The following is a 22,625-nucleotide window of genomic DNA, read 5'->3' as shown; positions in this document are numbered from 1 at the left end:
TACCACTGCCATCCTTGTCAGTATTGACTTGTGATGGCAGTCACGGTGGTCTACACCTCACATACCAGACCCTAACACACTACACTAAGGATGTACATTTTGACCTTACATTACACTGCACTTAGAAGACATTTAAGTCTATCGAGGCATTATTACATGTATGTCACGCTAATCATATAGTCATAAGAAAGATGATACATCCTGGTAACATCAATAGCCATCAATGTCCATGCAATTTCCCAGTGTCAGTCTCACAGTCACGGCCACGGCCACGGCCACGGCCACGGCCACAGCCACAGCCACAGCCACGGTCATGGTCACAGTGAGTCACAATCGCAAGTACAAGTACATTTAGTCACCGTCAAAGTAACTTGCAAAGTAACTGTCAGAGTCTCCTTCACAAAGAGTCACAGTCACCGTCACATATTTATAGTAATCTTTTATGATAGTTCGAAGTCATAGTAATTACCAAAATTACCACTGCAATCCTGCTCAAGGTTGACCAGTGCTGGCAGTGGTCTGCACCACATGTTACAGACCCTAATACACTACAATAAGCATGTAATGTATATACAGTGTATGTTCACTGCAGACCTTAACATGCACTGAACTTAGGCATAAATGTATGGAGGCATAATTATTGTCAAAGTACTGGTCAAAAGAAAGACAATACATGTACTTCAATGTCTCTGTATGTGATCCAACCAACCTTATCAGTGCCATTTTCTTTGAAGGTGACCCAGTCAATATTGTTAAGTGATAAAAGTAACTTGTACTTAGTTGTCCAGTGATCTTCAGTTGATTTTCCTTGAGTTGCTACCGCACAGATAAAGAACTCATATTGGAGGTTGATTTGGAGATAGTCAGTAGAATTGTTGTTACTACTAGGTGACCATGCCTCGACTCCATTCAATCGACCTTTGGAGGCTACATTACTGCTGCTACTTGAAGAGGCTGAAAAGCTGTTGTCTGGAAATGCATCTTTGCTGGAGACTCCAAGAGCCTGGATTTGACATGCTGAAATTAATTTAATGGAACACTCTATCAAAGACTACCTGTAAGTCACACCAAAATCAAGATAAAGATAACATTGAGGGTTTTAAGCTCAATCTCTTGATCCAGATTCCAGATTTTGGAATAACTATTTATCATACCTCTTCTTTCAGAATACACTTCAACTTCACACAGTATTAGTGGCTCATTCCTCAATAAACTTCTGATTGTCACATATCGTCCATACAAAGGAGGGCGACAGAAGAAGGATTTACCCTCCCCTCTTGGAACACCGTAACCACTGCGGCCACACTTAGGGTTAGTCACACCCCCACTACTGGTCTCCGACCCTAAAAGAAAGGTAGAGAAGACAGTAAAAGAGAATGACATGATAACTGTGCTCTACATTTGCCGTGTTGCCTTTCATTGATTGTAATTTCTGCATGTGGTCAAAGGACAATTCTTAGTTTTCCAACATTACTCATGATTTTATCAGAAGTTATGTCACTGTTACCAGCTGAAGTCTAAGGCAAATTTATTCAAAATTTTACGAAACTATCACTCTAATATTAAAGATACAAAACATATCAATGACACAAAACATTGCTACAATTTAAAAAGTACTTACGCAGTAAGGTAACAGTGTAGCAATAACAAAGCTACATACATTTAGTGATACAGCTTAATAATGTACAGTATTTTGAGTTGGCTTACAATAATTATTGGGTAACTGATATTCACGCATCTTCTAAGCAACATAAAACATAGGCACGCAAGGCGTGCAAGAGTTATTTTTTTCCTGTGAAGTTTTGGAGATAGAAGTATTCATGGTACAGTAATGATTTGGTTAATTTGACAAGTTTTTTTGGTTGCGATGTTACATCGGTCATGGTAAGATAGCTAAATAGTAAGCCATAAAATGTTTGACTGAACAAACTACAGTAATTTGACACGTCTCCAGATTAATGTAGATACCATCTTATTTTCTAACAGGCAATTTGATTCGCTCTTTGATACAACCCGCACTGTGATTGGTGTGACACGCGCACATGCATAACTCCCTCGTTCACCAATCACATAACCCTTCCAACCCCCAAGAGAAATTTTTGCTCAAAAATACTCAAGTTAATTTAGAGACTTTCTCGCATTTTATATAAGTCGTAAGTTTACCTTTTTACACAACACAACACAACTTCACCGAAAATAGAAAGAAAGAGAAAAAGAAACCTCTGACACGTTGAAAGTCTGATTTAATTAAATGCACTTTAACTTGGTGCCACGCAGTCTTCAAAGAACATTTGAACAGTTTTCATACTTCTTACCTTTAAAAATATCGGACTGAAATGAATGTCATCAAATAAAACTATTAAACTGCTACTGCAGAGACGTAAAAACCGTCCAGAAACGAAACCTTCTTTTTTGTTTAATATCCTGGAAACAATAGGCGATAACTTGTCAGCTCTAATTGAATTTACTCCCATATAAAAAACAAAAGTGTTAAGTTACCATTTGTTACTAAAGATAGCAAACATCTCGTGGGAAAGAGTGGTGACGATTCGTCCGCTCTAATTGAATTTACTCCCTTGTGAAAAACAAGAGTGTCAAATTACACTTTGTAACTAAAAAACAAAAATGCCTCGTTATATTTGCATGCAACAAGAACAAAACAATTGTTACCCGCACTTACTATTGTAAACGTTGGAACTGTTTCAAATCTGAAGTCTCGTCCCCTCTAAAACATGTCCTAAGAACTAGACGCGACGATTCGTGACCTCTAATTGAATTTACTCCTCGTGAAAAACAAAAGTATCAAGTTACCTTTGTAACTAAAAATAAAAATATCTCGTTGCATTTGCATACTACTAACTCACGAACTGTTTCAAACCTCAAGGCTCATCTCGTTCATTTAACTAAAATCCTCAGCCTAACCCACAGAAAATGTCGAAGTAAACCCAATATATGAATACTTCCTCCTCTTTTATAGAAGAATAAATATGGCCGTTCTGAACTCTATCGGGATCAAATCTTCTCACATACCATTTACCTTTACAACAAGAAATTTGATTGGCTGTTTATAGTAGATCCAATCTGATTGGTGTGACATACATACATCTCTCACTCACTCACTCACTCACTCACCCATTGACCTGTCCATAACAGACCCGACGCGCCGACTAAGAGGTATTTTTTTTACAAAAAAATAACTCAAAAATAAACTGCTGAACTATATTATATACTTAATAACTTGTCCCAAGGGTAACATCTAGTTTTGTTTTCTTGAGGATCTCAATGTTTCCCGAGAGGAAGATTCGAGGGAAAACAAAACTGTTTCCCAAGGCCAAAGGGACCAGTAATTATGTGTTTTGTTATAATAAGCTGGAGTTTAGACTGTAAAGTAATAAGGCAAGAAGAAGTCAACATAACCTCTGGTTAGTGGAAGACCAGGCCACCAGTGCAACATTTAGGTTTAGTCATTGCGATGTGACCATAAATCACGCAATAAGAGCTAGTGCATGTTAGATTCAACTAAATTCCAGCTATACATATATATACATATATATATAACAGTAAAAACTCAAGAGCTAGGTTATATGGTCATTTAATCGCTACTCCAAGTTTCATGCCTCATGCGAGGCAATCATCAGGTGACTGCCAGAAAAAACGGTTACATTCAAAGATATTTGAAAATACAGAACAATACAATTACATGCTAGATGTGTTGCGTGTCACGTGTCGCGTCACGCGGGATGTTAATCGCTAATTAGATGATAACATTTTTCAGCAAGAATTTCCTAGCGTGTCTGCAACACGATGCAAGCTCATTTCTGCTGTTCAGAGTTGACATTTCCGGTCTACATAAGATGAAAAATTTCTCCCACAAACACAAATTACATCTCTTGGTAACATTCGAATAAGACCTAGCCTGTTTAACTATGCGCCACTTGATGTCATACTTAATGTCCTGATCTTTCAGGCTCCATATGTATTTACTTAGTTCAGTAGCGTGTTTGTACCGCTCATTTCGAAAAGAACATACGTGATTACGATATCTTAATTTGAATGTAGTGTTATAGAGTCCAATGTATGTCTCTTTCGTGGTTGGTGTGATGACTTCGGCCTGGTAAATTACGTTTTCCATGCTACAATTTCCATCCATGGGACACGGTAGATTTCCGGCAGTTGCAATTTTTCGTTTGGTCATTAGTACATGTGGATTTGTTAATGTCAGCTTTGTTATGGTTAGATATGATTGTTTTGATGTTACCCATGCAGCTGTAGCTTAATTTGAGTTTGTTACGGTTAAAAATTTTATGAAGTGGGTTAGATTTGGGGAAGTGCTTATCAATAAGTGAAAGGAAGCATTTACCGACGTTTGTTTCCACGTTCTTGCTGTATGGTGGATTGAACCACAGGATGTTTCGTTGTCTGTTTATTTGTGGGCGAGGTGTCTGGTTCGGTGTGGCATTGAATGATAGGTTGTAGTTGTATCTGCTTTTGTTAAGCGCTTCTTGATAGACGCCCTTACCGTTATCGAAGCATTCTTTATCAGAGGATATTTTGGAGAGCCTCCTGTTTATGGATTCGGGGATATTTTTCAGGATGGATGGTGGGTGGTTGGATTTTCTGTGCACGTATAGAGGGACGTTGCCTTCTTTTGTGTAAGGATAGTGCTTTCCACTTTGGAGGTCAAGCATGATGTCTAGGAAATTGACCTTGGTGGTATTTGCTTCGACTGTGATCTTTAAGTCATGGTCACGAAAAACCTTGCACATGCCCTTTTTAACCCTCTCCACTTCCTGTGGATTCCCCTTGAGGGCTGCCAATCCATCGTCGCGGTATAAGCCGATGTTTTGGCCATACTTCTTTGTAAGGAGGGACAAAAGGTAGCATCCAACCAATTCACATGTTTCTGCCCTGTCGAAGGACCCCATGGTGACATCGAAAAGGTTGTTTGCAGATCTCTTCTCCCATGGACACTTTTCGCTGAATAGTAGAGATCGTTTTGCTTGCAGAATAATTTCACGCTCATGACCGGAGATTCGACGGTACTTAGTGGCAAAGTCGAGCACATTGGAAAGCAACTTCTCAGTTATAGAGGGGTAGAACTCACAAACGTCAAAACATATGAACCATAGTGAGTTCCTGTTTTCCAAACTGTTAAACCACTTAAGAACACTGGAGGTGTTTTTCCACTGGTTTATTTTCGTGCCGTTGATGATAGAGGTGTTAATTTCATCCAGAATGTGTTTGCTTCTATCAAGAAGTGCTTAACAAAAGCGGATACAACTACAACCTATCATTCAATGCCACACCGAACCAGACACCTCGCCCACGGGTGTCTACAAAACGAAGACCTAAGACCTAAGACCTAAGACCTAAGACCCAAAAACGAAGACTTGTTTTTTCACAGGCCTATCAAACCACAGACAGTCAAACCGGGTCAACGCTTTTCTTCAGACAACAACTGACACGAAATTAATGAGGTCTTCATTTTGTAGATAAGGCCGGCTCGAACTACAAAACGAAGACCCGCGCTAAATTGCTTTGTTCATTGTCAGCTGACGTGGAATCAATGGGGTCTTCGTTTTGTAGATAAGACCGGCTTGAACTACAAAACGAAGACCCTCGCTTAAATGCTTTGTTCGTTATCAGCTGACGTGGAATCAATGGGGTCTTCGTTTTGTAGATAAGACCAGCTCGAACTACAAAACGAAGACCCTCACTTAAATGCTTTCTTCTTTGTCAGCTGACGCGAAAACAATGGGGTCTTCGTTTTGTAGATAAGACCGGCTCGAACTACAAAACGAAGACCCTCGCTTAAATGCTTTTTTTGTGTCAGCTGACGTGGAATCAATGACGTCTTCGTTTTGTAGATAAGACCGGGTGGAACTACAAAATGAAGACCCTCGCTTAAATGCTTTTTTTGTGTCATCTGACGCGGAATCAATGGGGTCTTCGTTTTGTAGATAAGACCGGCTCGAACTACAAAACGAAGACCCTCGCTTAAATGCTTTCTTTGTGTCAGCCGATGCAGAATCAATGGGGTCTTCGTTTTGTAGATAAGACTGGGTGGAACTGCAAAACGAAGACCCTCGCTTAAATGCTTTCTTTGTGTCATCCGACGCGGAATCAGTGGGGTCTTCGTTTTGTAGATAAGACCAGCTTGAACTACAAAACGAAGACCCTCGCTTAAATGCTTTGTTTGTTGTCAGCTGACACGAAATCAATTGATGGGGTCTTCGTTTTGTAGATAAGGCCAGTTCGAACTACAAAACGAAGACCCTCACTTAAATGCTTTCTTCTTTGTCAGCTGACACGAAAACAATGGGGTCTTCGTTTTGTAGATAAGACCGGCTCGAACTACAAAACGAAGACCCTCGTGAAAATGCTTTGTTCGTTGTCAGCTGACTCGAAATGGGTCCTTGTACAATGTCGACAGTTTTTATCGGCTAATCCCCTGTAGACCCCACTTCTTAACAGTAATTGGAAAACAATAAAAAAATAGAATAAAATAATGTAAACTTGCACACCTTCGGGGACGGTATGGATGCAAAACCATTGCCGCCCCCAATTTCAAAGGGAAGACCCTCTTTAAAATAAAGAAAATCAAATACTGTTTTATTTGCAATTGGAGGAAAACGTACAAACAGAGAGAATTTCTGCGATTCCCAATAGAATTTACAAATGGTTAATCTTCATATTTATAGCTGAATAACATTAACAAAGATCAAAATGGACACGAATTAAATGAAATAATTAGCTGACTCCCTTTCTATCCCTTTTAATACATTTGTATTGAAATGCAGGCATGTTTGTTTGTAAAAATAAGGCATGACCTAGAATATTTTGCATATATATAATTTATAAAACGTAAATTTGAACTGGAACAAATTCAGCAAAAAAAATTGAAAGATGATCAAATAACTCAAAAAACTATGCAATATATAGAGATCAATTTCATTTCCTTTCATTTCGTGATATGTATTGACAACAGGAACAAAGCGAATGCCTATAACATAAAAACGTAAATCCAACGAAATGTGAAGATTAAAATTCGTGTCACCATTCCAAATGAACATCGAGATGAATGAAGCAATGTGAAGTTAATTGTCATCCACATGCTAAATTGAAATTCGATGCGCATCTAAACCACAATTGGTACAAAGACAGCCTTTAGTAAAGCAATATTACTGAATACTTAACTAGACTTACAAGCATGAATTAGAAACTAGTAGTCAAAGATTATGAGTGTGTTCGGCGCCGTCACTTCACAATATAAAAACCTTTAAGACATGACTTCACTAGCCAACTTTCAACCTCTGTCCTTTGCTAAAATTAACATTCTTCATCAACAATCAGGGTTTTAAGGACAATTTTAAGAGGTCTCCTGTATTCTCTCTGTTTGTACGTTTTTCTCCAATTGCAAATAAAACACTATTTGATTTTCTTTATTTTAAAGAGGGTCTTCCTTTTGAAATTGGGGGCGGCAATGGTTTTGCGTCCATATCGTAGGTGTGCAAGTTAACATTATTTTATTCTATTTTTTATTGTTTACAAATTACTGTTAAGAAGTGGGGTCTACAGGGGATTAGCCGATAAAAGCTGTCGACATCATACAAGAACCCATTTCGCGTCAGCTGACAACGAACAAAGCATTTCAGTTCGAGCTGGCCTTATCTACAAAACGAAGACCCCATTAATTGATTTCGTGTTAGCTGACAACGAACAAAGCATTTTCGCGAGGGTCTTCGTTTTGTAGTTCGAGCCGGTCTTATCTACAAAACGAAGACCCCATTGTTTTCGCGTCAGCTGACAAAGAAGAAAGCATTTAAGTGAGGGTCTTCGTTTTGTAGTTCGAAGTGGCCATATCTACAAAACGAAGACCCCATCAATTGATTTCGTGTCAGCTGACAACGAACAAAGCATTTAAGCGAGGGTCTTCGTTTTGTAGTTCAAGCTGGTCTTATCTACAAAACGAAGACCCCACTGATTCCGCGTCGGATGACACAAAGAAAGCATTTAAGCAAGGGTCTTCGTTTTGTAGTTCCACCCGGTCTTATCTACAAAACGAAGACCCCATCGATTCTGCGTCAGCTGACACAAAGAGAGCGTTTAAGCAAGGGTCTTCGTTTTGTAGTTCGAGCTGGTCTTATCTACAAAACGAAGACCCCATTGATTCCACGTCAGCTGACAACGAACAAAGCAATTTAGCGAGGGTCTTCATTTTGTAGTTCGAGCCGGCCTTATCTACAAAACGAAGACCTCATTAATTTTGTGTCAGTTGTTGTCTGAAGAAAAGCGTTGACCCGGTTTGACTGTCTGTGGTTTGATAGGCCTGCGAAAAAAAAAGTCTTCGTTTTTGGGTCTTAGGTCTTAGGTCTTAGGTCTTCGTTTTGTAGACACCCCCTCGCCCACGAATAAACAGACAACGAAACATCCTGTGGTTCAATCCACCATACAGCAAGAACGTGGAAACAAACGTCGGTAAATGCTTCCTTTCACTTATTGATAAGCACTTCCCCAAATCTAACCCACTTCATAAAATTTTTAACCGTAACAAACTCAAATTAAGCTACAGCTGCATGGGTAACATCAAAACAATCATATCTAACCATAACAAAGCTGACATTAACAAATCCACATGTACTAATGACCAAACGAAAAATTGCAACTGCCGGAAATCTACCGTGTCCCATGGATGGAAATTGTAGCATGGAAAACGTAATTTACCAGGCCGAAGTCATCACACCAACCACGAAAGAGACATACATTGGACTCTATAACACTACATTCAAATTAAGATATCGTAATCACGTATGTTCTTTTCGAAATGAGCGGTACAAACACGCTACTGAACTAAGTAAATACATATGGAGCCTGAAAGATCAGGACATTAAGTATGACATCAAGTGGCGCATAGTTAAACAGGCTAGGTCTTATTCGAATGTTACCAAGAGATGTAATTTGTGTTTGTGGGAGAAATTTTTCATCTTATGTAGACCGGAAATGTCAACTCTGAACAGCAGAAATGAGCTTGCATCGTGTTGCAGACACGCTAGGAAATTCTTGCTGAAAAATGTTATCATCTAATTAGCGATTAACATCCCGCGTGACGCGACACGTGACACGCAACACATCTAGCATGTAATTGTATTGTTCTGTATTTTCAAATATCTTTGAATGTAACCGTTTTTTCTGGCAGTTGCCTGATGATTGCCTCACATGAGGCATGAAACTCGGAGTAGCGATTAAATGACCATATAACCTAACTCTTGAGTTTTTACTGTTATTCCTGCTCTAGTTCAGCTATTGAGCACTTTGTAGTAGATGAGAATTTCACTCCATTTCTTGGTTATATATGTATGTATGTATGTATGTATGTATGTGTGTGTGTGTGTGTGTGTGTGTGTGTGTATGTATATATATAACAATGTGCTACAGCTGTATGTTGAATTGTGCTGAGCCACAATGAGTTGAACTATACACCTGTACACTGCACTGTGTTAATTACACTGCACTGCATTCAACTACACTGCACAGGACTGTTGTTTACACAAAATGGTGTTGAGCAAGGCTGGGCTTGGCTGGGCTTAGTCTCTACTGTATTGCAAATGTACATTGACAGAACTTATATAATTGAAGGGTAACTTTCCAAGGCTCATTACAAACAGTCATCATGCATGTCAATGGCAAAACATGCAAGCTGAATGGTGTATTAGCATGTAATTGAACCTTTACAAAACACTGTAAAATCGATAGAAAAGCTACCTACCCACTCTGATTTCAAAGTTGTTCTGCCTGTACCACCATTCTTGTTCTTGGTTGACTATGTACACTTCAGAAACAGGCTCTACCTGCCCTAGGTCAACTCTCCACCAGGGGTAACTTGTCGTATGTGTATGTGTACAAGATCCCTTATAATAGCTTGTTTCACTATTACCATCCACTGCTAGCCTGCTGAAACCACCATAAGCTGTACTATAGTACTGATCGGTATTCTTTCGAAAGGCCAGATTTTCTTGAAAGAAGCATTGATGATCATGACATTGGATTAAATAAAAATATGTGGTCCTTAAACTTTCTTAGAGAGACATTGTACTCGCCAAATTCAAGGTAAAGAATTGTGACAGAAATGCAATGATGGAAGGCACATTCACATTCTTTTGACTTTTAAGTACAGTAATTGCCCATCACACCTTTCTGCTAGAACTTAATTTGTTGTACATGTGACTTTAATAGACTTGCCTTCCTATTTTCAGCAAAACATGATCCACTAACAGTGTACAACTTTAACACATAACTGCTAATTTTGACCTGATCTTTACCCTAGCTGTTTATTTGTCTTCTTTACCACTTTACAAGTATCTTTTTCCAGGCATTGATAAATACAATTAAGATCTTGGCCACTTAAATACCGGAAGGAATACAGTTTGTCACTTAAACTCTTGTCAAAGCTTGTCACAGCAGGAACACAAGGTACAGTATCACACAGTTTAAGGATTGTCTGGTGGGCAGAGCTATGACTGGTTTAACTGACAAGCTAAGCAATAACATCACATTAATAAAGAAAAGTTGACAAAGAAAAGTTCACCAACAGCAAATGTCTATGTCCTAAATGAATAATTTCAAATAATATTAACCTTTTTTTTCCGATTAGCTGTATTTGTAATTGAAGGCAATGAATGATTACTTACATCACAAAAGAATGTCAATGAAATGGCTGTGACAAAGTTCAGACTGAGACCTACAGACTTGCATTCAGAGCAGCTTAGATGTGGCTCTGCTTAGCCTCAAAAAGCTTCAGTTAGAATACCGGTCTGTTTAGCCTGTTTACAGTTAGCTCTTGAAAATGGTAATTGTAGCACCATAAGGTGTATACATGTATGTACTTATCAAACTCATTAATAATTCATCAAGTTAAAACAAAGAAAATCACAACCGTGAAGGGGGATTGGCTACCTGGTCTTACCTAGCATAGATTTTCATGATTTTGCTTCTCCATTTTCTCCTAATTTTTTTGGTTCAATTGAAAAGATAGATCAAACACTTGAGACAGTGTTTTCATAAGCTATCCAAACACCTAAAATTTTGTCAAAAATGCTCCGCAGCACATCATATTTTCAACTCTCTTCTGGTTGTTTGGATTTTCCAATGAAACACTGTCTCTTATGTTTGATAAATGGATTTTTAAACCTCTCAAGGTCTGTACAGTGTCGGTTTGTACTCCACATTTATCTCAATACCACGAATCCAAAGATTTCCTGGATGTCAAAGAGCAATCACAGTTTCCCTTGGTGCCAATAGGCAGTAAGCATTTCTTGACTGTGTGCATCATTCAGGCTGACTATGCTGAGTTACATGTAAATTCATAAAAATAAAGTATTATGTTGAGTTACCTCGTGAATAAATTTCCACCTCACATAGCTGGAGGACTTGACTCTTCGTAGTCATAATACCAACATATCTACCAGTCGTCAGTGGATTGGTGAAACATATGGCTGATGCCCTGAACTGAATAAAACTATAGTGTCCTGTGCACTGAAGGTTGCTTGTCACATCTGTAGAGTTACCTGGGCCATAAAAACAGAACTTCCATTGAACCTTACTAATTTAAATTCCCAGCAGAACTCTCCTGGGGCTTTCACTATGAGGTGGACCACTTGAATTTTAAGAGGGATGGGTAATTTTGTAAAACAAAAATTACTGCAAGCATATACTTGTACCAAAAACAAAACAATCATGCACACAACCAGTGGTGAAAAAAAACTCACAATCATTTAGAGAGCCAATAAAAAGTATGTTACACAGAGGAAAACATGTCATGCATACTGTACACATGTCCAGAGAAAAAAATCTCCTAGTGCATCAAAGGGTAAAGAGAAAAACTCATGCCTGTACTATATCAACCACACCCTCCTCAAAAACATAATGGTCCACCCCTAAGTTGATGAAGGAGTTCCACAGTTTTCAAAGCCATATTGATGGTTAGGCAACAGTGTCAGAAAATAATTATTATTAACTTAACGTAAACAGTGTTTGAAAGGGAACTGATAATAAATAATATCCTTCATATTAAAATCTCCCTCTGATCAGTTTATTGATAGCTACAGTTAAGATTCTACAGTAGACAAAAGATTGCATTAAGCAAATCTGAGGGATACAGCTGGGCTAGAATGCATCCTAGCTGTCACATTTTTGCAAAATTGTACATAGCTGAAACTTCTACAACACTTCAAAGAAAAAAAATCATAGACAATTAACCCTTTGACTCCTGAATGATTTGCACGCGACCCACCCCTAAATTCCCGGGCAATTTTTTGTGCAGTAACCACACACACAAGATTAGGCTTCAAGACTTTGTTTATTTTAAGTTGAATATGTATGAAGGGCCAAAATATTAAAAAAAAATCAACAAAAAGAAGTCAACTTGATGTTTAAAACTGATAAGAAAACAAGAAATTACATTATTTCTTTGCCGTGCGCCAAAATGCCCGACAGAAGCCGAGAAAATTGAATATGCGAAAATGAGTTATTAGTGACTTCGGAGAACAAATTGAAACCAAATACAACAGAATTTCCATTCTTGTACTATAACGACTAACATTTGAGAAAACAACGGAAAATAAATGCCAAAGGCACATGTAAAAACCAATTTGAAATCAAGAAATCAAATAATTTCTTTGCTGAACAACGAAATATTACAGCGCTGCAAAAGAATGAGTTGTAAGTCAAAAAGACGACAAAAACAAGCTAATTATTTTGAGATCAATCGTATTTCAACTGTGCTAAATTAGAAGCCACTTAGTTCTTTTCTCAGCAGTTCTGTAATAGCTGAATAAGACTCAAAAAAATATATTTGAACGAGGAGAATAAACTAATCAAACAAACTGCGGAGGTCGCCGTAAATTACATGCAGAAATCCAGCTAGTGCGCAAAAATACTGTTCACTTTTAAAACCTAAAATTCCCCAAAACAGAGCACTAAATGAAAGAAATGCAAAAGGCAGTTCAATGACAATAACTTTTCATTCAAGCTGAGGTGAAGAAACCTATTTAAAAGCAAAAAAGTATTGAAAATTTCGCAGACATGCTTCGCTGCACAACCGCATGTTCAAATTAATTCTACACACTAAAGCAAAATCTCTGAGTTTCTCCCGACCACTTTTGCAATCATTTTATTGGCCATGGCTTTACCGATCGTTCCAAAAGTTGAATTCAACTTTGAAGCAATAATGGACATTACCATTTTTGTTTCTTAAGTCCACGAAGCTGCTTAAAGTCCATGACCTGTGTTTATATATTTTGTTTCTATTTTAAATCCCAAAGTATTAATTTTTCCTTGTTAGGAATGAAAACAAGGCCTCTGAAGTTTGTAGATTTGGCCTGCAGTGCCCCATGATAACCTGCACTTTACGAGCACATGATTTTAAGAAGAAAAACTGTCTTTCTAGGACCCCTAAAGTCTCCTAAAAATATGCTCAGTAAGTCAATTCTGATTGGTTTATTTGTCCTCAAGAACAATGGAACAATAAGAGAACTAAAAAGTCTTCAGGGAGGGTAGGAAAGGCTATTGTCCCCAAGTGCTTTATTTCAGGTGGTTACGGGCGGCACGGAAAATTGGAGAGCTTTTTCGCACGGGTGGTTACGGACAGCACGGGAGTAAATGGGTTAAATATATGCAAAAATTAAACACATCACTTGAAATTATTTTTTTAGCACAAAGACATCCTTCAAGCTTGGTTAATGCAATCCTTTTTCTTTGATCTCATGTCCACTATTTGTTAATTGTTAAAAATTTGATTGTTTTTTTTTTTTTTTTGAAAAAATTATTTGCCATCAGGTAGCCTTTACATGTGCTGAAAATTAAGTGAAGTACATGTAAAAACTTTGCACAATGCTAAAAGCAGGTCATATTGCAACCTCTTCACCTTAAGCTAAGGAGGGGGGGCTGTTTCCCTTGTCCTGCCAGCTTTTCTTCTTTCTGTGATTTCTTCTTTTTTTCCCCAAAATAAGGGGGAGGGGGTGGACCCCCCAGGCCCCCTCCCTAGATCTGCCACTGCTCATATAATCAAGGCATGCCTATAATGATCTAATAATGAAGAGCTTTGCTAGAGAAGTCCAAGAACATCTGAGGACAAAGTTACTTGTATGTACATCTGTCCTGGATCATCAAAGAACCATGAAAAGGTTGAATTGAAGAGTACAAGCTGTTTTCTCCCTGGGCTAAATGTAACTCGTCTTTCAACTTGAGCATTTTGGCAAGAAATTCTCTAAACTAACTGGCCAGCACTATTTGGAGCACACCTTTTCTCTTTTAATATACATGTATCAAGACATTCAAACAATTTGGCCCTGAAACACAACTTTTGCATAATAAATATATATAAATATGGCTTCCTTTTAGTGATAATTTACATGACATGTGCTTTTGTACAAGTGATACTGCTAGCTCCATGGAGCTCCATGTAGTAAATTGTCTAACTGGGTTTAAGTTTTAAGAACACTACATGTATGTACTCACCAAATGTTATTTTGTAGTCTACATTATTTTTTCCTGGATCACCTGTGAACCTGTTAACTATGTGTACTTCATAGACTGCTGCGTGACCTAAAGCCAGGTCCACTTGCCACCAGCTGGGGTTGTCTTGGTTTGTATGTGAACAGTGTTTGTTAAGCATATCAGTGTCGGCATTTCCATCCACTGCTCTTCCTGACTCAGCAGCACCAATCTGAGCATCACTGTATGTTGACGACTGATTTGTGGGGTTCCCAAGAGCAAGATTCTCTGTGTATCAGTCAGTAAAAAAAAACATCAACTTTTATGTTACACATACGTAGAATAATATGTTTGGTAGTACCGGTAATGTCATTGTAAATAGTTGTGCACTATTATCACACGCCTCTGTCTAGGGAGATTGGGCAACCAATAACCTACCTTTATGACTCTAAATAAACTTACCTTACCTTACCTTATACTTCCATACTGAACAGTGATTTAATAACCCTTCATAGAAAGGGACAAAAAAAACTTTCCACTTTAAGTTTAGAGATGTCTTGTCCACTTGCATGGGCCATCGTGAGAGTACATGTATTTCTTATTACACTTAATTACCGTTGCTTGTAAAAACTGTGTTGTAATGGTACTGTAATACTGTAAGTATCTGTGAGATAAGTACTGTATTGTAGATTCAGTAATGGACCCTATTCATAAATGGCTGCCAATTGAAAATTCTTTTTTAAGTATTAAAATTAGCCCAACTAGCCTTGTTTTTGAGTTGGTAATTCGAAAGAATTTTTACTCTCAAACAAGGTTAGTTGGGCTAATTTAAATGCATACAAAAGAGTGTTAAACTGGCAGCCATTTATGAATAGGACCTATAATTTAACGGAAAGTAGTTTTATCTGTAATTTTAAACTTTAATTTCATAATTAATTTGATAAAAATTGTATTGATAAAAAATTCTTATGTGTAGTAGTTAAATGCATAATATAATGTTAATTGTGTTCTTGGCCAAGACATTTCACTTGACTCATACATGTATAAAGGCCTCTTTCCACCAAGGTGTATAAATGGGTATAACAGTAACTTTCAGGGCTGGAAATAACAGTCGGTCATCGGACATTGTCCAACCAAATTTTGAATAATTATGTCTGGCCAATTTCACAATATGATCGGACATGATGTCCGAACATTTTATCAACACTAAGTTATTGTCCATCAATAAAATTTGGTTAGATACATTGTTAAAAGACTTGAAAGACTTGAAAGACTTGCGATCGGTACGGTCGCCACTGCGGCTAAAATTTTTATCTTTGGCGGCCAAAAATTCAGGTCGACAGCCGAAATTACGTCTGCATTCAAAGGCTACCATAATGGCGACTACGTTTCTCTGTGTTGACGATCAAAAACAGTTATTTTCTCAGACATTATGTCCTTCCAGAACTACATAGTGAAAGACCTATGCTTCTATAACATTCAATGTAAGAAAAGAAAGCAATCTATCCTTTTGCTTTGCTGTAAAGGATTCCCTCACATCGGAAAACTTGCAAATGGCTACTCGTATTTGAAATCGCCCTATAATGCATTGCAAACCCTTGAGCACTGAGAATGTCATGTATGCCTACCAATTCTGTCTCTTGAAATGCATGAATCCTTCAGAGATATTACATTAGCTACGAACACAAAATTAGTGGCCAAAAAAGTCTTGGAAATTTTTTTCTTTACAGATTTTATGCATTGTGTTCTTTTCTGAGTAAAATTCCTACTTGATTGTTATCACTTAGTTGCCAAATGGCAACTCAAGAGTTTTTTTTAATTTTACGCCCTTTACTCTGACAGTTTGAGCCATATCCAGGAGCCCATTATGGGCTGACTGTTTCCCTTTAATGGTAAAATTCAATAGGAAACTAGGTTTGCTTGAAGAACATACAATCAGGAGATAACCAGGAGAGATCCATGCAGTCATCTTGTGGATTACGTCGTATAATCATCATAAATGATAAATAAATCAAATTTAAATGCAGTTTTGAACAATTTGTATTGAAAATCTTTACAATATGCCAATAAATTTTATTATGCTAATTAATTATGCTAATCAATTATGCAAATTAAGGTCTGGTCAAATTGATAAGATGTCCAACCAAAATGAAGATTTGAAAGGGCACATGTCCTGTTAAAGAAGAAAAATTATTTCCAGCACTGAACTTTAATGCTTATGCTGGGGGTAACCCTGTGATAGCCTAGCGTCCATCATAAGGGGAGTCTGATGGCTTCATGCTACAGAAGCCAGAGAGAAGCACAGGATATGCAGACTCAAACTTACTTACAACACATGTACAGCATCAAAGATGTGTTTTAGTAATACAGGTAATGATCACCTGGTTTTTGTTTCACTCCAAACACCTCTGCTCTCAAACACACACCACCATGGTGAGTTCCTGGCAAAAATCGCAAATACCTCGCTAAAACACCTGCATTAAGAATGTGCTTAATCTCTGAGTTTCTGTCTTCATTTCCCTTCAGAGACTGAAATTAAAAAAGTAGGAAACTATAAGTTTCAATTACGTAACAAATTTATTTTCTTTTAGTAAGTTAGATGGCTCAGCAAAACCATCTTTTTTTAAAATCTTAAAAAACTTGTAAAATTATAGTCACACAGCAATGGTATTTACACTTTGTAGCAGTGAACATATTGCATGCAAACATAAGTAATTACATGTAACTGTAGAAAAGTCTGCATCATTTCCTTATGTATGAAAATATAATGATTCATTTCACATTACCTTAACTTGTCCAATTTCTGTGTAATCTGTCCAACTTGACCCATCTATGGATGATTGTAGAGTGTAGTTCTTCACCCATTGATTTGCTTGAGAATTCCCTTGAGTGGCTACAGCACAGATAATATAAAGTGTTTGTAGATCAATCTGTAGATATGGATTACTGTCACTTGTTTTTGCACACCATGATGATCCTGAGTTCAGTCGACCTTTGGCTGCTGTGTTGGCATTTTTTTCAGATGAAGCTGTTACTTTACTGTCTAGAATTGATCCACTTTGCATACCAAGATCCAAATCATTACAGTCTCCTGCAGTTAAAAATAAATTGTGTAGTTCTTTTCATGAGAGAAAACTCACTTCTTTGCAGTGTAAGAAACATTATACTGTCTCATAAAACATGGTTGCCACAGACATCACTTTTCAAAATTCCTTTACTTCTCTCTGATCAAAATAAAGTTTCCCTGACCAAATAAATACAAAATGTCAGATCTACATGCAGTAGCAGTTTCTGGCCTCAACTTATAGCCCTTCTCTACACTTGATCATTAAGACTGATATGTTTTCAACAAATTTTCCTTCTTCATTACAGTGGAACCCCACCTTACAACCACCTCGTTAATATGACCACGTTGTTATTACGACCACTATTTTTTGGCCTGGCAAAATGTCCATACATTTTCTTATAAAAACAACCCGTTATTATGACCACCATGTTAATGCGACAACCCCATTAATGTGACCAATGACCACTTCTTTAATTCCCAACGTGCATATTTCTTTGTATTTAACCTCGTTAATATGACCACTAATACAGATAAGTGGCAATAGAAAATAAATCGTGAGTAAATGTCTGTTACATGTCATATTGTTACCATTAAAATAGCATTTGAATGCAATGTAGATGCTTGAGAACAGTTGCTTGAAGGTGAAACTTTGTTACACTTGAATTGACACGTCAGCTACGAGATATGACCCTACCCCGGTAATACAACCACCCTGTCAATACGACCACTTTATTTTGGCCCATTGGTGGTCATATTAACGGGATTCTACTGTAAGTAAAACTATCACTGAGATCATGGTGACCCCAAATGGTCCTTCCAGCCCTCAATGGAATCAGCTGTGTTACATTATTTCAATTTTCCCTGACTTTTCTTCAAATTGTCAAATTTTCCTGACTCAAAATGAAACTGCCTGACCCTTCCCTAACCTTGAAGAATATTTTTTCCTGACCATTTCCTGACCTGTGGCAACCATGAAAATGTGAGTTCAGCTCCTCAGAGTCTGACCAAAAAACAGAGGCTACAGTCAAACCTCCTCATGTTGCTACCCTATTGTAAAGCCCATCTTGCTACAATGGCCAGAAAATTTATTCCTAACTGTGCACTGATCTACTGTATACACTTCACTCTTGTTGAAGCCATAGCCAGCTCTCTGTATTGCCAGTTAACGCTGCCCCAGGGAAGGAGGCCAGGGTGCATTCTGCACGACTTCCATGCAGAAGATTTGCCAAGGCTTTTTAAATTCCACGCCAAAGATTGCGGCTCCACTGCTCACTTTTAGTGGCTTAGCTACAACAAAAAAAATACCTCTGGCACCCAGCATACTAAGCTGCCAAGTCACACGTTACTCTGCTCAAATAAGCCCAATTTTCTTTCTATTACATTCACTGGGAAGCTTTGGACTCAAACGGATTGTGCAAGATACCCGTCATTGGCCAGGATATACAGTATTCAATATGAAATAAACTGGGGGATAAAGAGAAGATAAGAAGCCACAGTTATCACGTCAATTCACCTTATGTAGTTAAGCATTTATAAGCCACCACCAGCAAATATAAAATTAATGTGCATGCCGCTACATGCCAAAAACTCTAATCGCACACTAGTACACATTCAGGTCATTCAGAGCAAAGGAATTCAAAACAAAAATTACTAAGAAGAAAACAAAGAGAACTTGAAACATGGCAAAGTGAGATTTCGCTTGAATATCAACATTACAAAGGAGAAGGAAGACTCATGGCTGAGTACTATAAAAACCAACTGAATTTCACCAGCAAGATTACAACAGCAGCCAATGCTCACCTTATGGAATTTCTTTTAGATAACTGGCTGAAGACTAACCATATTACTGTAGATATAATTATAATATTTTTAACCTGCAGAGCAGGCGAGATTTTTTTGTGCGAACGCTCACATCGTAAAAAGTTTAGCCGCCATCTTGAATTTTTCATGCAGTGGAAGACTGGGGAGAGAAAGAAAGTTTTACCAAGGGGGTGAATGATAGGTGAGAGGAAGGATAGGGGAGGGGGTGGAGCAAAGAAAATCTCGCCTGCCCAAGGTCATTGTTCTTTTGGGAAACTCCATTTGCCCACGAACAGAGTTTCTGATTGGTGCGGCTTGACCCCGCCTGTCAATTGTCTGTCAGTCAGTTTCGTTTCGTTCGTGCGGGTAAGAAACATGGCAAACTCTGTCAAAAGTGGTGCTGTTAGTTTCGATTCCGCTCTTGAGGAATCTCTCAAGTGTTTATGTGAACTTGGAATGTCTCGCGAATTACGAATGGAGCAAAAAGACGCAATTTCCACACTGATATCCAGAAAAGATCTGTTGGCAGTGCTACCCACTGACTTTGGGAAAAGCTTAATATTTCAGATGTTGGTACTCATCAAACAAATAATGACGGGGAAACCTTCGGGCACAGTTGTCGTGTGTCCGCTTCAAAGTATCATCTACAATCAGTTAGCAGAAGCCTCGTCAATGAGATTGACAGCAGCTGCACTCACAGATTGTCGTTTGGAAGATATAGAGTCCGGCAAATATCCACTCATATTTGCTTCTGCAGAAGAGGTTTTATCCAAGCCATTTCTTTCCTCACTGAAGAAAACAGCCTCACTGTTCCATCAAAATATGTGTGCAATAATCGCGGACGAGTCGCATACTGTGGACACTTGGACCAGTCAAAGGTTTGTTCCCGTTTAAATAATTGTTGTTATACCGAACTATTGCTTATTTATTTTCTTTACTGGTGCGAAAAGGCTTGCTGATCTTCATGGATACTCCTAGACTTATTGTACTCTCATAATTATCTCAATTTTAGATCTTTGGAGAGGGGGAAGAAAATTGCTTTCCGTGAATCTTTTGGGCAACTTGGCCAGCTGCGTTCATTTTGCAAGCAAGGTAAGAGAGCTTAATTCGTGATAAACAGGAGTTTTATAAACCTGGGAGCCAGCGAGCCATGCGAGCCAAAGGGCGAGCCATGCGAGCCAAAGGGCGAGCCATGCAAGCCATGCGAGTCATGCGAGTCATGCGAGTCATGTGAGCCCTAGTAAAAATGTTAAGATTTTTTATTTGTTACATTTACATTCACATGAGAACAAGAACAAGAGCAACGGAACAAGATGAATAAGATCGCAATATTAAATTCTTGCAATATTAAATTCTAAGGGAAGGGACAACCACATGCAGCAGTCAGCCAACCGACAAAGTTTTGGTAACTCTGATTCACTAAAGAGCGAACCTGTTAAAATTACGCGATTCACTCACCATTCTTGACGCCAATACACGGAGTTGCCCTGAAGTACTGTTCTCTTTTTTCTTGAATGATTTTCAACGTGGATATCAATGAATGACAGGTGCCAATGGATACCATTCACTTACCCATTTGAGTAGCAGTGGGGCGGTGGAGCCGTACGTTTCTCTCAGAAAATTTCTTTACTTTAGTCCTGAAACTTAATAAATTTTTGACGTATCGTTTTTATTTTTTGCGGATCCTGGGCGATTTGAATACACAAAATTTTCTCCAAACAACAAAAATATGAAACAAAGAAAAAAATTCATCACACTCAGGGTAGCCATTACTATGACGCAAGACTTGGCACGATGTGCAGATGTTTAGAGCATTTTTCATATTTGCCGCACCAGCAATAGTTCCGGTAAATGAAGCGAGATTAGGATTTTCTTTTGGGAATATTTCAATTGTAGGCACTTTTGTAGCTAAATTTTTATTTAAAATTAATTTCCCAGGCCCGAAAAGAGAGAGTACCCTAGGAGCGAGGTTGTACTGTTTATACTCGTCCCCAGGGTCATCTCCACTTTCAAGATGGCGGGCGAGCAGTTTATAGCGATAGTTTAAAGATAGTCGGGTGCGAGATCTATGTTTCTTGGTGAAAAGTCGACGACCTCCCAGACCAGTTGAAGAAAAAAAAAATACTCGCATAAATGGCTCGCATGACTTGCATGGCTCACACCGTGGCTCGCAGATTTAGCAGACCCGATAAACAGCGTTCACGCTTTGACACATTTGCACGTGGTTATAACTGTGTTGAAGTGAAATCTACAACATTATATTGAAATGTTTTTATGGTGTTTGCCCAGTAGCTGCTAAACGGAAAGTTTATTTTGTTTTAACTACTTCATTTTTTTTTCTTTATAGTTTTTTTGTTTCTTTTGTAAATTTTGCTATTCCATATTCCTCTCTATTTTTAAGGTACTCCAGTTGGTGCTCTTATGGGAACAGCAGACCAAATGATTCAAGAAACTATAAAGAAGGTCCTGAACCTTGCACAAGATGTAAAAATCATTTACGTGAGTCCAAATCGTTGTAATTTGCATTTTTCTGTGAAGACGGTAAAAAAGCAGATGCAGTTAAAGGAGTTGGACTGGCTTGTTGTCCTGTTAAGAAATGAGGGTGTCAATTACCCAAAGACAATTGTGTTTTGTAACACAATAAATGAAATAGCATTAGTCACAAATTATTTAATGTCCAAGCTGGGAAATCAAGTGTTTTCTCCTGCATATTCTCCTCTGCAGGACAACTCTTTGATTGGAATTTATCATTCATATTCCTGGAAAAGTAGTAAAAACAGACTGATGGACCAGTTCAAGGGTTGTGGGGTTAAACGTGTCATTGTGGCAACAACAGCACTTTGTATGGGCGTAAACTTTCCTGATGTCCATTTTATAGTTAACTGGGGCCCAGCACGATCAATCCTAGACCAACATCAAGAGGCTGGAAGAGCTGGGAGGGACAGGAAAAAGTCACATGTCATTATAATTTATCACGGTCAGCAAGTTGGACATTGTGAACCGGAAGTGAAAGACTTTGTCTGTGCAAAAGGCTGTTTTCGTGTTGCCATGTACAAAACTCTTGATAATTCAATTCAGCCCATGGAACCTCTCCATGACTGTTGCTCTTTTTGCTCTGACCTTTGCAAGTGTGGGGGTGAGAGTTGCAGTACAACCTCTCTACCCTTTGAGGTTAGTGAACAAGCAGTGGAGAACCTTTCTGAAACTAATGGACATCTTAGGCATGTTACATGCCAGGACAGAAATGTATTGAAGGAAGTCTTGCACA

At 38.2% G+C, this 22,625-nt stretch overlaps 2 protein-coding genes across 2 annotated transcripts in view; one reads left to right on the top strand and one right to left on the bottom strand.

Annotated features, from left to right (window-relative positions):
- LOC145468075 (receptor-type tyrosine-protein phosphatase F-like) overlaps positions 1–22,625 on the bottom strand; it is a 62,974-nt gene that overhangs the window by 38,277 nt on the left and 2,072 nt on the right. Inside the window, exons 2-8 of the mRNA XM_081451745.1 lie at positions 17,277–17,581; positions 16,872–17,019; positions 14,515–14,778; positions 11,391–11,564; positions 9,767–10,012; positions 1,155–1,343; positions 710–1,017 (exon numbers count right to left, since the gene is read on the bottom strand). Coding sequence (XP_081307871.1) covers positions 710–1,017; positions 1,155–1,343; positions 9,767–10,012; positions 11,391–11,564; positions 14,515–14,778; positions 16,872–17,019; positions 17,277–17,581 — 1,634 coding nt within the window. The remainder of the gene's footprint in view (positions 1–709; positions 1,018–1,154; positions 1,344–9,766; positions 10,013–11,390; positions 11,565–14,514; positions 14,779–16,871; positions 17,020–17,276; positions 17,582–22,625) is intronic.
- LOC145468607 (uncharacterized) lies at positions 19,733–21,876 on the top strand. Its single transcript, XM_081452335.1, has 2 exons — positions 19,733–20,235; positions 21,759–21,876. The coding sequence occupies exons 1-2, from the start codon at positions 19,733–19,735 to the stop codon at positions 21,874–21,876; spliced, it is 621 nt and encodes a 206-aa protein (XP_081308461.1).

Source organism: Orbicella franksi, chromosome 14, assembly GCF_964199315.1.
Source record: "Orbicella franksi chromosome 14, jaOrbFran1.1, whole genome shotgun sequence".
NCBI lineage: Eukaryota > Metazoa > Cnidaria > Anthozoa > Scleractinia > Merulinidae > Orbicella > Orbicella franksi.
Note: the sequence above shows the minus strand (reverse complement) of the source record. Positions and strands in the feature narration are given on the sequence as shown.